The 15470-nt window shown below is 41.9% G+C and overlaps 1 protein-coding gene across 3 annotated transcripts in view; it reads right to left on the bottom strand.

Moving 5' to 3' along the window:
- Positions 1–2801: 2801 nt before the first annotated feature.
- MAN1C1 (mannosidase alpha class 1C member 1) overlaps positions 2802–15470 on the bottom strand; it is a 90174-nt gene continuing 77505 nt past the window's right edge. For 2 of the 3 annotated variants that reach the window (XM_038377423.2, XM_038377422.2), the window contains exons 7-12: positions 13923–14016; positions 9863–9978; positions 9517–9736; positions 5216–5388; positions 4209–4324; positions 2802–3748 (exon numbers count right to left, since the gene is read on the bottom strand). In XM_038377423.2, coding sequence (XP_038233351.1) covers positions 3625–3748; positions 4209–4324; positions 5216–5388; positions 9517–9736; positions 9863–9978; positions 13923–14016 — 843 coding nt within the window. In that variant the 3' untranslated portion in view covers positions 2802–3624. Of the gene's footprint in view, positions 3749–4208; positions 4325–5215; positions 5389–9516; positions 9737–9862; positions 9979–13922; positions 14017–15470 lie in introns of those variants that run through there. The other variant, XM_043506061.1, reaches the window with a different exon arrangement.

Below are 15470 nucleotides of genomic sequence, written 5' to 3'. Positions count from 1 at the left end.
CCTTCCAAGGAAATGTAATAACGCTTGAAAAATGAAATGTCGGTTACAAGAAACTACATTTGTTTTTTGAATAGCTTTTTCTTATCTCTTTCTGTGGTTTATGTAAAAGTCAGGCAACAATCGACAGCCATTCTGCAAGCACTCGTTTCTCAATAGTGAAGTTAATTTATACTGGGCAGTACAGCTTACAGTTATTGGGAGTCTCATTTGTCTGAAACTTCCTGCTATATAAAATAGGGTCACGTCTTCCAGCGGTAAAAATTAGTGTGATCATCACAAATCTTGATTATGTGAGTTTATTCAGTGGTCCCCAATGCATTCAGATAACCAAGGTTGTACCATATTTCTTAATCAAATATGTAAAAAATCAGAAACCCCAAATGGGTGAAATTCTGGCCCCACTGAATTCTATAGCAAAACTCCCATTGCCACCAATGGGTCCAGGATTCAGAGATTACAAGGCCAAACAGGACCACTGTAATTGTCTTGTCTGACCTCCTGTATAACAAAAGCCATAGGACTTCCCTGAATTAATTCCTCTTTGAGCTAGAACATCAAACTTTTAGAAAACCATCCAATCTTGGTTTAAAAATTTCCAGCGATAGAGAATCCGCCCCCGTTAGTAAGTTGTTCCAATGGTTAATTACCCTCATTGTTAAAAATGTGTGTCTTATTTTACCCCATGCCTGCGAGTGAAGTTGCTGAGCAAGACAAAGGCATAATCTCTTCTCCGACGCGTTTCCCAGAATGTTTAGAACTGAAAACAATTCAAATGAATCATTATTGCTTTTTTTGCTTAAGCATATGTAAACCAAAGGGTTCCTCTTCTACATCAACACAAACAGGATACAAATCCTACAAACAAAACACATATTAAAAACAAATTCTCTTCTCAAAGTGGAAATAGATTTGCTAGGCATAGCATCTGAAACCCAAAGGGAAAAATTCCCCTTCCTCGAGCAAAACGACCACTGAAGTCAGAGTTCTGCCTGAATAAAGGCTGCCAAATGAGAGCCAAAGGGTACTGAGAAAAGTGAACCCAGAGACATCTAAGGCCCCAGTCCTTCAGAGATCCCTGTATTGTGGTAGTGTTGAGAAACCCCACTCATGGACCACGACCCCATTGTGCTAGGTGCTGTACAAACAGAACAAAAAGACGGTCTCTGCCCCAAAGAACTTAGGATCTTAATGCACATTCTTAACATTATTCATGGGAGTCGTTCCATTGACTTCCAAGAGACTGTTCACTTGCCTAAAGTTAAGCAGAAGCACATGTGTTTGCAAGACCATGAGCTAATCATTAGAAGATTTCAGATACAGACATTTGCACTCAATACTTTTCTTTGGGACTGGTATTGAGTAGCAGTCAGGGCACCTCGTTAAGGAAACATCAATAAATTTTACATTTACAGGCATGCTGAGTGGTTAACGGAAAGATCATTATTTTTGATGCAGCTGTTGAATTTCAGGAGGGAAAAATTTTTTATCCAGAAGTCTTTTTGACCTAAGAAGTATCATTTATTTTTACTGCAACATCTAAACACTTGTGCAGAAAGGAAATGTGATTCGTGTTTTGGGAAAGGAAAAATAACAAGAACAAAATCAAACTAGACAATCTGAATGAAACGCCAAGAATCTGTGTTAACAGAGTTGGAATGACGCTTTTTAAGACCTTGCCAGACAGAGTTTTGGTTACTCATGACATTTCTTAATCCGCTGCAAAAATTCTCTTGGGGTAAGCTTACTTCCCAGTATCAAAATCCCTCAGATAAAATGACTCACTCCCAAGACTCTTATTTACCAATAATCATCCCTCTGGGCCAAGCTTACCATCCAGTATCTTTACCCCTGGGATAAAGGGTAAGTCCTCATATGACAATCTTCTTCCCCTTTGAGACTTCGACAGGCATAGATTTAAAAGCACATTTTTCTTTCCCAAGTTGCTGAAGAAACCAATCAGCATTTCACAATATGAGAGAGGAACGTGTCTAATGCAAAGTATCAGGCAGCTTCTGAATGATCCAGAGCTGCAGGGGAAAGGTTGTCGATGAAACAAATAAATCAACTGAACAACTGAAGGGGAGGATACACAGCTAGGATCAGCTACTAGAGAGGAACAAACAATCAAGGATGTGAGTGAGCACAAGGTCCAATTCTGCAAAGTGCTGATCATGCCGAGTTCTCGATCAATGGAATTTGAGGGCACTCAGCCTCTTCCAGGATCAAGCCCATAACAGAGCCCAGAATTGTTCTGAAGCAGAGGATCTGTGATTCTCAGAGCCGGATTCTGGCACCCTGAATCATAGAATATCAGGGTTGGAAGGGACCTCAGGAGGTCATCTAGTTCAACCCGCTGCTCAAAGCAGGACCAATCCCCAACTAAATCATCCCAGCCAGGGCTTTGTCAAGCCTGACCTTAAAAACCTTTAAGGAAGGAGATTCCACCACCTCCCTAGGTAACCCATACCATGGTAAACCCATTCCTAGGTAACCCATCATGAAGGACTTTGGATGAGCTGTCCTCCTGAAAGTCAATGGGACAACCTACAAAGTAAGGTACTTCTCAGTTCCAAAACCAGGATGAGAATCTGGCTCCATTTTCTCCCCTCCTTTTTCTCTCCTGTAACTTCATCCCAGAGATAATTACAATATAATGAGGAAGAAACTTGGATGGGGATTTTTTTTTTTTGGCTAGGAAATAAGACATTTAATTGAGTTCTTGCTACCTCACAGTTGAACAATGAATAAGCAAGTTAGGAGAGTTGAAGAAGGTTGGAATTATTGACTATACACTTGCTTGATTATTCTTGAAATAAACATTTATTGTCAATTATTCTCAAAATCAACCGTTACTGTCAGCTATTCATTCCAAGAATAATATAGCAAGTCTTTGACAGTTATGGATAGCTGGTAATGTCGGATCAACCCAATTATGCTACTTATTTTACAAGACCTTTTATTCTATTTCACAGATTTGACTATTACAGCAGTGCAATTTATTACAAGTGACTCATAACATTTAGTTCCAAATAAAAGTAGAAAACCACAAACGTTATAAAGGAAAGTTACATGTGATGCAATGTTCTGTAAATGTGGGTTTAAGAGCACAGGAAAAAATATATAAAAATACATTTGAGTCAAGAATTTTGCAGACAATTTTTGTTTCAGTTACAATGTTGACACCACTTAGAAAGCACTGTACATTGAAACCTGTACTTAGAAATATGATAAAATCCAACTGTATATAAAAGGCAACAATCAAAAAGAAAAATGAAAGGAAGAACAAGGGGGAAAAAGTCTATTGTATGGCAAACTTCCCATCCTTTGGCCACTAGAAAGCAAAGTCAGTGGATTTCATATAAATTCTCTGTATAAAGGAATGTCCATGATCTGTTAATAATATGGCCCAGAATCAACATCTTGTCACCAGGCTAACAGATCTCCTCATAGAGGAAAAGAAGGTGCTTATGTCACAGTTTATTCTCCTCAATATAATACTGTCCGGAATTGGACTAGTCCCCCAAAATACCATTTTAGGAACATTGCTAATTCCTTTAATGGAAAGGAAATGCAGTAACCCGCTAGAGAGTGCTGCCGAAGTAGGGAGCTTGAGTAACAACATCATTATTGCACGCTTGCTTTAGCTTTAAAGTTCGTGTGGTTCACCGGCAGTGGGTGGGCTTCCGTGTTGAATACCCAGTCTTCCAGAGACAGCACATCATCGTCACAGAACAGAATATAGAGGTACCTGGAGCCACATGGCAGGAAGAGAGAAAAGAAAAACCGATAAATTGGATTACAGAAAGACTCTAATGGGATTCCAAGTGTACATATAAGGCCAGATCCTCAGGGCAGCAAATGGCATAGCTCGATATCCGTAGAGCAAAGTTGATTGAAATTGATTTAGCTGAGAATCTGGCCAAAACTCCTGTTAAATACAGTGCACAAGCTGAAAATGACAGAGCACTTGGGAAATTATAGAATTTTATCCCCAAACATGTTCACCTCTCTTTATGTAATTGTTCTGCAGAAGAGACACAAAAAGCCTGCTGTAGCCCATCATCTTCCACAGTTTGCTCTGCAGGGAATCCAATGCTTTCTAAGATGAAGCTATTGTATATTTTGCATTAAGATGACCCACACTAGAAAGACTTTTGTGCCCTGAGAGGAGATTTATTCTGAAAGCTTTCTCAGGATGCCAGACTTACTTTAATGTCTCTGCCAGAAAAAAACTCTGTTGCATGTTGTCATGGCTTGGGGTGGTGGTATAAACATCTCGGATCCCGGAGAAGCCTGCTTCTACTCTACAATATTTTTCCAGTGCCTGAGAAAAGAAAAGAAATCTCAGCGACACACAGCTACATGGAGTAATCCGTTAATCAGCATCAGCTGTGTTACAAGTCAGGTTTACAAATCAGATTCAGGTTTTATAGCAGCTTCACTCTCATTGAAGAGTTTGATCATTACCCAATAGTCCAGGAAAGATGCTAGTTCTAATGACAACAGCTGGAAAAAGGTAAACAATGTAAGCTTATGGATTGCTTGGTGTTGATGGTACCCCCATATCAACAACAGCTGTCAAATAGTAACTTTTTGCTTTTACACAACACCTTTCCAAGACACTTTATGAATGACTCAATGCTGCCAATGAAATGCAACCACCTCTGGGACGCAGAGGAGCAGCCTTGTGCACATCACATTAGAAAACAGTGATGGAGTGAGAAGACATTCTAGCCGGGAAGTCTTTATGGGATCTTTTGTGTCCTCATAGCACAGGGAAGATCTTGTCTTTTACAGTCTCATTCTGAAGATCCAAATATAATATTTGATGCTTATATCTCTACCTTAATACGAGAAGGGCTGAGTCAACCCTGCAAGAATATGAAATTATGGTTTCACAGAGCCTAGATAATTCCAAATGTGCGGCTCAATCCACTACATCTGACATTACTACATTCATAGCCATTACATTGTCTGAGGTCTGGAGCTCTTTTTTCCTCCAATCCCTGTAAGATTTATTATTATTTTTTTTAAATAAAGCCCAGACATTTTCAATGATCAGCAAAGAGACAAAAGCAAACTAGGTTTCTCTTTACGTTACTGTGCTTTTACAATACAATTAAAACTCTGCTTATCTTTTTCCTCCCCTAGGAAAAGATGCCTGTAAGAATCCAGGGCTCTGTAATGGTTAATACTGCATATTTCATGATCATACCTTTACAACTTCCCAGCCCCACTGTCTGTATTTCGGATCATGGGTCAGCCTCCACATGTACATGTAGCTTTCTACCACCTCAGGGCGCAGTATATAATAGCGCTCGCTGAGCCTGGTGGCCATGGCTTCCGTTCCAGAATCAAAGCGAAAAGCTTCAGGGCCAAGCTTGGTATCTAAGCAAGAAAGAAAAACCCCCACGCATAATAATCGCCTTTAAAAATTCATAACCAACACTAATGGGTTTTATAGGTGTTGTTATGCTGCATTAATACAGCCAAGGCTTGCTATGGGGTGCAACAAACAATCCATCATGTCAATGCATCAGTATAAATTCAGACATGGTGTAAAACAAGTGCAACTCTGCTGACTCAAAGAATGAGCTTACTTATCTCAGCTCTGAATCTGGCCCACCCTGTGCAGTAAAATATTTGGATAAATACCAAAAGTAAATTGAAAGTGCTTCTGAAAACAGCAGCCTGGCCCATGGCAACAAGATCAAAGAGTCACATTCAACCCTAGTGTAAGTGTGTGCAAGAAGTCACTGGATTTTTGCCTGGGCTGAATTGGGTCGTAAGACTCATGAAAGCTCTCAGAGACATCTCTCACACACAGTATTAGGGTCATAAGCCCCTCACCCTTCCACTGCAGTCAACAGGAGTTGAGAGGTGCTGAGCACCATTCTCAGGATCAGGCCCTAGTGAGAAACATCAGCTAAAAAGCTCCTACAGCAGAGCCCTAGAAAAGGAAACTCTTCAGAGACAATCGAGCCATGCTGTTGATACTCCAGTGCTTCTCATGTTTATAGGTTGTCTCAGGTAGGGGTTTCTTGACTTCATGGTCATTGGGCCCAATGGCCCGAACAATCATTAAAGGATAAATGTAAAATACTCCACTTAGGAAGGAACAATTAACTGCACGTGTACAAACTGGGACATGACGGCCTAGGAAGGAGCACTGCAGAAAGGGATCTGGGGGTCATAGTGGATCACAAGCTAAATATGAGTCAACAGTGTAACACTGTCACAAAAAAAGCAAACATCATTTTGGGATGTATTAACAGGAGTGTTGTAAGCAAGACACAAGAAGTAATTCTTCCACTCTGCTCTGATAAGGCCTCAACTGAAGTATTGTGTCCAGTTCTGGGTGCCACGTTTCAGGAAAGATGTGGACAAACTGGAGAAAGTCCAGAGGAGAGCAACAAAAATGATTAATTGGTCTAGAAAACATGATCTAGGAGGGAAGATTGAAAAAACTGAATCTGTTTGGTCTGGTGAAGAGAAGACTGAGGGGGGACATGATAACAGTTTTCAAGTACGTAAAAAGTTGTTATAAGGAGGAGGACAAAAAATTGTTCTCATTAACCTCTAAGGATAGGACAAGAAGCAATGGGCTTAAATTGGAGCATGAGAAATGTTTAGTTTGGACATTAGGAAAAACTTCCTGTCAGGGTGGTTAGGCCCTGGAACACTTTGGCTAGGAGGTTGTGGAACCTCCACCACTGGAGGATTTTAAGAGCAGGTTAGATATCAGGGATGGTCTTGTTATTACTTAGTCCTGCCTTGAGTGCTGGGGACTGGACTAGATGACTTCTTGAGGTCTCTTCCAGTCCTACAATTCTAAGGGCTTGGCTACACTTGCAGATGTAGAACGCTGGGAGTTAAACCAGCCTTCGCAGAGCGCAGCAGGGAAAACGCTGCCGTGTGTTTACACTGTCAGCCTCAGGCGCATCGGCGTGGCCACAGTAGCAGCTTTTGCAACGCCACAGAGAGCAGTGCACTGTGGTAGCTATCCCAGTGTGCAAGTGGCTGCAGCGTGCTTTTCAAATGGGGGGTGTGTGTGGAGTGGGACAGGGAGTGTGTTGTGTGTACGTGGGGGGAGAGACAGTGGGTTTGGGGGGGCAGAGAGTGTGTCAGCATGCTGTCTTCTAAGTTCAGACAGCAGCAGACACCCCCCCCCCCACACACACTCACAACAGCAGCATTCCACAGTAATGGCTGCTTTGTCCCGGAGCAGATAAGCAGCCGGCTGTCAGAAACGGAGCTTTGAAAGGGGACATCCACATGCCTGCAGCCAAGTTCAAAACAATGTGAAGAGTGGCCACTTGACTTCAGGGGATTATGGGATGTTTCCGGAGGCTAATCACAGCACAGTAATGCATCCCCTTGTTAACACTGACGCCCGGGCGTTTCAGCCGGGGCGCACCAAGCTTTAGGCTTCTTGTGGAGGTGGATTACCAGGAGCGCTCCAGCTGCAGAGTCCAGGCGCTCTACGTGCCTTGCCAGTGTGGACACGTCGGGAGTTAGGGTGCCCGGGGCTGATTTAATGCGCTCTAACTCGTAAGTGTAGCCAAGCCCTATATGATTTTATGATCATTACCGTACAGTCATGAGGGATGTTTTTCAAAAGGATGATCAGAAGTTAGCTGGAACTGTGTCTGCCACCCTTTTCCCTCCTTTAGCTTCTGGTACGTTAACTTTCCTTTTGAAAAGGAGATCACTATGAAATAGGATGGAGTTACTTTCAATTTTATTTTCTGATTACAAAATAATAAAAAAACTACTTCTGCTTTGTCCTTCTCAAGTGCCTTCCATTTCAGGATCTCAAAACACTAACACACACTCACAGAACCTCTATGAATTAGAAAATCTAATCACCTGTCACCTCTATTTTACAGATGGGAAAACTGAGGCCCAGAGGTTGCCTGAGGTCAAGCAGAACCAGTGACAGAGTTGGAAACAGAATCCAGATCTCTTGGCCCCATGGCTGGTGCTGTAGCCAAAAGACTATCTTTCGCATACACATTTTGTTTCTTTACACACCTTATTTGCCCTACCTGGACCATGTTATAAGAGTGAGAGAATGGGGATCTTACAGCACAAACATCTCCGCATTGTTTCCTGAGAACCAGAGAAAAGGTTAAGGGCACAGCCGCTGATCCGACAGCAGGGTAGCTGCTAATGGCACGCTTAATGCTGTCCTTTTGATGGTGACAGACACAGCTGAAGGTGAAATGGCTCCAGGCAGTTGCAGCCCGCGGGTTGTTAGCTCAGATGGCCTAGCTGCAGTTCTGTAAGCGCTGTGAAAGGAGTTTGAAAATCCAGTTCCAGCTTGGCTTGAAGTTTGTTAGAGCTGCTTTAGGCAAATGAGCTAGACGCAGCTCATAAATACGTGCTTGTTGATGCAGGTAAGACGTGAAACAATCAAAAGGAAGAGTTATCAACGACAGATACATTGCAGACAAGCCTCCTGGACAGCAGACTGCAACTGCACATACTCAGATGTGCTTGACAAATGCTCATAAAGAAAGGAACAAAGTCCAAATAATTACAAGCATGTTGAAGCTGGGTGTGTGTAGAGCTAACTACAGCTCTCGAGTCATCAGCAGAATGTTTTTGATATTTGATCTTGTCAAATTATACACTATAATAAAACCAATACCTGCCACTTTTATAAATGCTTTTAATCTGTAGATCTCAAAGAGCTTTATAAAGGAGGTGAGTGTCATTATCCACATTTAAGACGAGCACGTCTAGCTTGAACTGTGACTTGCCAAGGGATTGCCACATTTGTCCTGTTGTTAGCATGGTTAGTCTTTATATGCCTGCACTCAATGCCTTACATGAAAGCAAATATTCAACACTTTTTGTTTGTGAAGCACACTGTGTCAATGAGAAAGATTTTACTGAATATGGGGAAATATGGAGAGACTCGTACAATCTTCTCTTAGGAAGGCTGCAGTAGGGATTTATGGTTTGGGTTCGTTTTAAGAAGGAATAACAGAACTCAGTTCCCTGTTTCTAACACTCTACAATGCTCAACTGACCATTTAGCTTGTGTCAGTTGTATATTGTGGGAGAAATTAAAGGCAGATCAGTGCTTTACTCCATTTATTATGGAAATACCTCAAAGTGCTGATATATAGGAACTCAGATTACTCCTTTTATAGGGAGAAAGCGTGGCTTTGTGATTAGAACACAGGGACCGGGGTTCAGGAGATCTTGGGTCAGTTGCCAGCACTGCCACTGGTTTCTTGTATGACTTTGCAAGTCACTCAACCACTCTATGGCTCAGTTTCCTCAGATTCTCAGTATCTAAAATGGGGATACCAATATTGATTTTTCTCACAGGGGTCCGGCAAGGACAGATGAATGTTAAATGCCCTCTTATTTTGATGGAAGATGCTGCAGAAGTGCCAAAGAATTACTGCAATCCTTTCACATGCGAGATTCAATTTTTTAGCAGCTGTAAATCCTTACCTACCACAGTAATTTATCAGCAGTACTTTAATCCACAATGCTTACCTGAGCGTGCATAAGATTCATGACACGTGTGAGTAATCTCTGCAGCTAGATCCATATAATGTTGCTTTTTCTCTTCCACTGCTTGTTCTGCTCCAAGGGCTATCATGCCACCAGAGAAGCAAGCCAAATGGCCCATTTTGTGATCCAAGATGCCACCTCTCCATTCTGCAATGTAGGTCAATCCTCCGGCAGATTTTTTAACCAAATGTTTTTCTATAGCCTAAAATGTATTAAAAATCAATATCTGAACATATCTTGCAGGAAGGGAAAAACAAACTGTTTTGACTAACATTCTGGACGAAATATTCCTTATAAGAAATACAGCTGGAGAGGCAATCGAACTTACCTCTAGTGCATCATTATACATCTTTTTAGCTTGAGTGTCTCTCTTGTCTGACATCAGCCAGGATTTGATCAGATATTCATAAAAGCTGTCCCCAAGGCCCCCAATGGAGACGTGGTCTGCAGTGATGGAAGCCAACAAGAGACTGCTGCATAACTACTTTTGCACACGATCTACGATACACAGTTGCTTTACCAGACAGAACAATTCCACCCTTATTAAATAGCTTGACTCAATTCTCCCCCCTTTTTGGTTTCCTGTTGGAGGCTAGCATTACATTTTTTAGAAAATTAAGAAGGAAAGTGTAACCATAAGGAAAACATTCTGTCTTTTACCAAGTGCCAGTTGCCCTTAATAAAACTACTCAAAGCTTTTACTTGCCACGGTTATTTACATGATAAATTGAAGATGCTTCCTGTTTATGAGATAAAAACCATATCTCGGGCTAACAAACTGAGAGCAGACACATACATGGATGGATCTGCAACTATGCATGTCCACTAAACATCACAGGCCAGATCCTCAAAATATTTAGGTGCCTAACTCTCATTGAAAATAATGGGAGTTAGACACCTAACTACCTTTGAGGATGTGGCCCAACCTTTCCCTCTTTCCCTCATGGAAAGGGGGTGTAACAAATGGAGGAAGGGGAGAATACGAATTGGATATCGGCATCGCAGCAGAAAAACGATGATTGGACAGAACTGCCAACAGAGGGCACCCTGGCTGCTAACGGGGAGTGGCGGTTTCTAGTCTCTGCCTGGAGTGTAGAGTGCATGCAGAAGTCCTCGGTTTCTGGTATATTAAAATAAAGCCAGGTGGGGAGGTGTGCACTGAATATTTACTTGTGGGGAATCAGATTTCCAAGGCTGCCTGTTCTGACTGCATAGTGGTACGATCTTACTGAAGAGGAGAATGCTAAGCAATCACTATGGGAAACAGGTCTGACACCGCAGCTGCAGGTTTCTGCCTGGGGAATCAGCATGGGAAACAGCTGGACACATTTATATCTTTAAAATGCAATGGGGGAAACCCAACACTCCTTCTTTGGAGCAGCCAAATTCACCCTTCAAATGAGCAAGAAAAAACACTTCTCCTAGCCATTTAAATATGAATCGGACTAGACCTATTAACTAGGGGTTACCCACCTACATGTCTGCATGATTTCATTTTAAACGTTAAGTAGATACAGTAGGTTTTTCGGATTAGCTATGCTGTTTTTCCACTTTTCTGTGTGTGCATATCAAGTCCTGAGGTTTATTTTGAATACTAAATCCTATCTAGAGGCGAGATCAACAACCCCACATTTGACTGACCTGAAGAGCAACATCCAAGATAAATTTCAGAGTAGCAGCCATGTTAGTCTGTATTTGCAAAAAGAAAAGGAGTACTTGCGGCACCTTAGAGACTAACAAATTTATTTGAGCATAAGCTTTCGTGAGCTACAGCTCACTTCATCGGATGCATTCAGTGATAAAGTATGTGGCCAAAGAACTGCAGAATAATCCATGGCAAAACAATGAGATTAGAAACCCGGATTCAGGAAAGAGGACAGAATATTTTACAAATACAGGCTGCAGATTGTCTTTAATGGAAGCGTATGATCCTAGGTGTGTCAGAACAATCACCAAAGCAAGAGCGCTAGGGCAGAATTGTTTTCCTCATGTTAAAAGCAAGGCCAGAATTTGCCTCCCAGACCCTCTGTGTAAACAGGTCATTAATTTCAGCAGGGACGCTGTGCCTTAATTTTCAAAAGGTAACTACTGCAGCTAGCAGAGTTCCAGCATTCCTTCTCATTGGGGTGGTCTGATAATTTGCTCTGGGCACAGTTATACCATTTAGGGAAAACATGTCAATTCTAAGAAAAAGGGCTTATTGCAAACAGCTTTAACAAACGGAAAGAAAATGAGAGACTGGCACCTATGATAGTCCCTGTGGCAGGCAACAGCTACAGTTTCTCTCTACCTTGGCATCTGCCACCAGCTGACTCCTAGGTCCACCAGAGACTTCCTAGGCTGAGCAGTCTCTCAGCTCCCTGAATATCAGATTCGGATCATGAGGCCAGCTTACATAAGAAGTTTGAGGTGCCACCAAGCCAGCTCCTGGCTTAGCCAACTGGTGAATTTTAATCTTGTCCTGTGGCGTCAACTATGCCTCCATCTCACTCCAAAGCATCTAAACAGGCAGTTATTAACCAGTGTGGTGCCCCAGCAAACCCCTGGGGATCCCTACAAGCATTACAAAAGGTGGGAGCAGAATGGTTAAAATGGATTAAATTAGTGGATTTAAATGGAACTGAATTGGTGGCCAAAATGGATGAACACTGAATACCCAGAAGGTATTCTATACACTTCAATCTGGTCGCTTACAATTAGAAGAACATGGACACAGCTCTTTGGGAAGTGATGCATTAGCAACGAATGATCAGAATGAAAGACTGACAAAGGTGAGTCATATTATTTTCCCCCCTCTGTACTGCAAAGCAGCCAGGGTTGGCACTTTTGTCTGGGGAAATGAACCATGCCAATGCAAACAGTAATGACCTAAAGAAAATATCATCACAAGGATGTAGCACTAGGATGCAAGATTAATTTTTCCAGTGGAAACGTTGCAATAACTCTACAAACACAAATGTGAAGGGACAGGTTAAACCACTTACAAGGGGATCTGGATAATTCAGAAAGTCAATTAATGGGACGAACCGGGGAACTGACTTTTTTTCTCATTGAAGTTCTGGTTTACTGGGACAACTGTAATTGTTCAAGATGTTTTGCTGAGACTATTTTCAACACAAGCCTTGTCAATTACTGTTAAGAGGTGTTGCTAGGGCAGTTAAAGGTGATGGATTGATCACAGCTAGTGTTCTCTCAGTTATCTAATACAATGGCAGCTGTGCAACTGCCCTCTCAATTACAATTAGCACAACTAATATAGTGGTTAAAAAGGTCACAAGTGATCCAGAGGAATGAACAGAGTTGCAGAGACTTGAGGCAAAAATTATTTCAATGAACTTTGCTTAATTGGGACCAATTTGAATCCACTGAGGAGGCCAAACTAAAAAGCAGCCTCTACTTTACTTCCTGATTTACTGTAAATAGTAATGCCTTGAGTAAAATTCTGCCATCAGACCAGTAATACAATGGGGTGGGAAGGGGAGAGGCAGGGATTCTGCACAAATGGGGAGAAGTGGAACAGAGGTGTCAGGATTGACGTACAAACTGGAGAGCAAAATTTGGCCTTTGAACAACAGAAGAGATGTTGCCTGGCCTTTTTTCTGGATACTGGAAGGGTGAAGTGGCTTAGGAAGAGGCAGGATCAGAATAAAGACACTGTTCCTACTGTCCTCATGATCCCGCACGTTCCTCCCTCTTGCACACCTGTATTTTCCCCCGGACCAGTGTTGCATTCCTAATAGTGATGCAAGAGACAGACAGACACATACACTCATTGCATCAATAGGAAAATCCAACAGCAAATACCATAGTAATGGTAATGCGTTTGTGCATGTATGAGACTGGCTAGAGGGATAGCACGGCAGGCTTCCTTCATTCCTTATATTCCTCATTTTTTTTTCTGGGGAGGATCTCAAACTCCACTTTCTTACTGCTTCTCCAGATGATTTCTTACTTGATGCATTAAATATAGTAACTAACCAAATCTCTTTGGTCTCATCCTGTAGCTTTCATGTGTAACTCCCTGGGAAGACAATGGGATCACTGAAGTGAGGATGGGGGCCTTAAAGAGACGTGCTGCATAATCCTACCATGTGTAGGACTATGGGTCCTAAACCTCACTTTGGAGGTAAGATACTCACTCAGCTGGGAATAAGACTCCTGTGAAAGATGATTATACGGCATCTTCTCAATAAGGTTACCTTTATCTAATCACCATGGATAACGAGTTCCTTGACCAGCATTAGTGAGGGCTTTTATCAGGCAGATGAGAGATGTCCTTGGCTTGCTGTTCTTGCAGTTACAGATCACCTTCTAAAGAATAGCGTAAATGCTGAAATGCATCAGTAGCATTTCCTGAGCACAGCTCGGAATAAGAGAGCGATACTTACGCTGGACCCAGTTCCCAGTGACCGGGCTGAGAAAGTTAGGATACAGGCCCTGTGGTTTCTCAATTCTGTTCAGGACTTTGCGGATGTTCATCACCTACAAAGAGAAAATGGACAAGACACTTTCTATTTTTCCATTAAGAAATCCAACATTTCTGCACTATAAGTGAAACTAGCTTAACTCTGCAATTAGAATCATAGGACTGGAAGGGACCTCAAGACGTCATCTAGTCCTGTTCCCTGCACCCAAGGCAGGACTAAGTAATAACTAGACCATTCCTAACAGGTATTTGTCTAACCTGCTCTTAAAAACCTCCAATGATGGAGATTCCACAACTGTCCTAAGCAATTTATTCCAGTGCTTAACCACCCTGACAGTGAGGAAGTTTTTCCTAATCTCCAACCTAAACCTCTTTTGCTGCAATTTAAACCCATTGCTTCTTGTCTATCCTCAGAGGTTAATGAGATCAATTTTTTTTCTGTTGGCTTTAACATCCGGTTGGACAAGCAATGGTCCAAGGACAGTGTCTTTATTGTAAATGCTGCTATTGTTTTAGGATTGGGAAATAAAAACTATCATACCCCTTAGGGAAGGGTCCTCAAGAGAGTGACCTTTCTATAGGAATTCTGAGGCCCAGGGGATAATATTTGTTATTAAATTCTATAGGTTTTTAGAATAATTTCTAGTCTCATCTGCATCCCAGTTCCACAAGGTACATAAGCACTTGCTTAATTTTGAATTCAACAGGACTGCTCACATGCTTAAATGTAGGCATGTGCGAAAATACCTTGCTGAGTCAGAGCCTTTAATTCCTAGAACAGCCCCACTTAATTCCTATAGCGCCTTTGTTGGTTTCAACCCTATTAAACACTACAGGACTTTTATGTAATGGATGAAAATAAATTGTGTGCAGCATATATATTCCACTGTAACCTACCCATCAGCTTATATACTCTAAACCTTTTATAAGATTAGACAATTTATATGCCAAAAGCTGGCCACACAGATTTAAAGTCAGTGTTTCCAAGGAAGTTATCATGCTGCCCGACGTTTACTGAAGTTAAGTAGCATGGCACATTAATGACCTGTTTGAACAAAGATGCAGATGGCCATTATTCCCATTAAAAATCACACAAGTCCCAAGCTGCATGCTAATGAGTTGATTTGCTCCTCTGAAGTCATTTCCCTCCGGATGGCTGGCTAAGCCCATATCCTCCTGGGCTTCTTCTCTCACATGGGGTTATCTTTAACCCCATACATTTGCGGCGGAATATAAAGAGCATGTTCAGGGTGAGAGAAGCCACTACAGAAAGGTTCTCACCCTAATTCATTTGCTGGGGTTTCATCCGGAAAAGGGGAATTTGATTGGCGTCCGGGGAGATGTGGGGGGACAGACTGTGCCAATACAGCACAATTTAACAACAAGGAATTTGGGATTAATCCTAGATTTAAACACTGCCCCCCCCTTACCCACCCCTTGTGTTTTTGGCACACATCTGCCCTTCGGTTCCTCACTCAGCTCTCCTTCCCATCCACCCATTTTCCTTTCT

Source organism: Dermochelys coriacea, chromosome 19 (genome assembly GCF_009764565.3).
Source record: "Dermochelys coriacea isolate rDerCor1 chromosome 19, rDerCor1.pri.v4, whole genome shotgun sequence".
Taxonomy (NCBI): domain Eukaryota; kingdom Metazoa; phylum Chordata; order Testudines; family Dermochelyidae; genus Dermochelys; species Dermochelys coriacea.
This window is presented reverse-complemented; position numbering and strand designations above follow the sequence as displayed.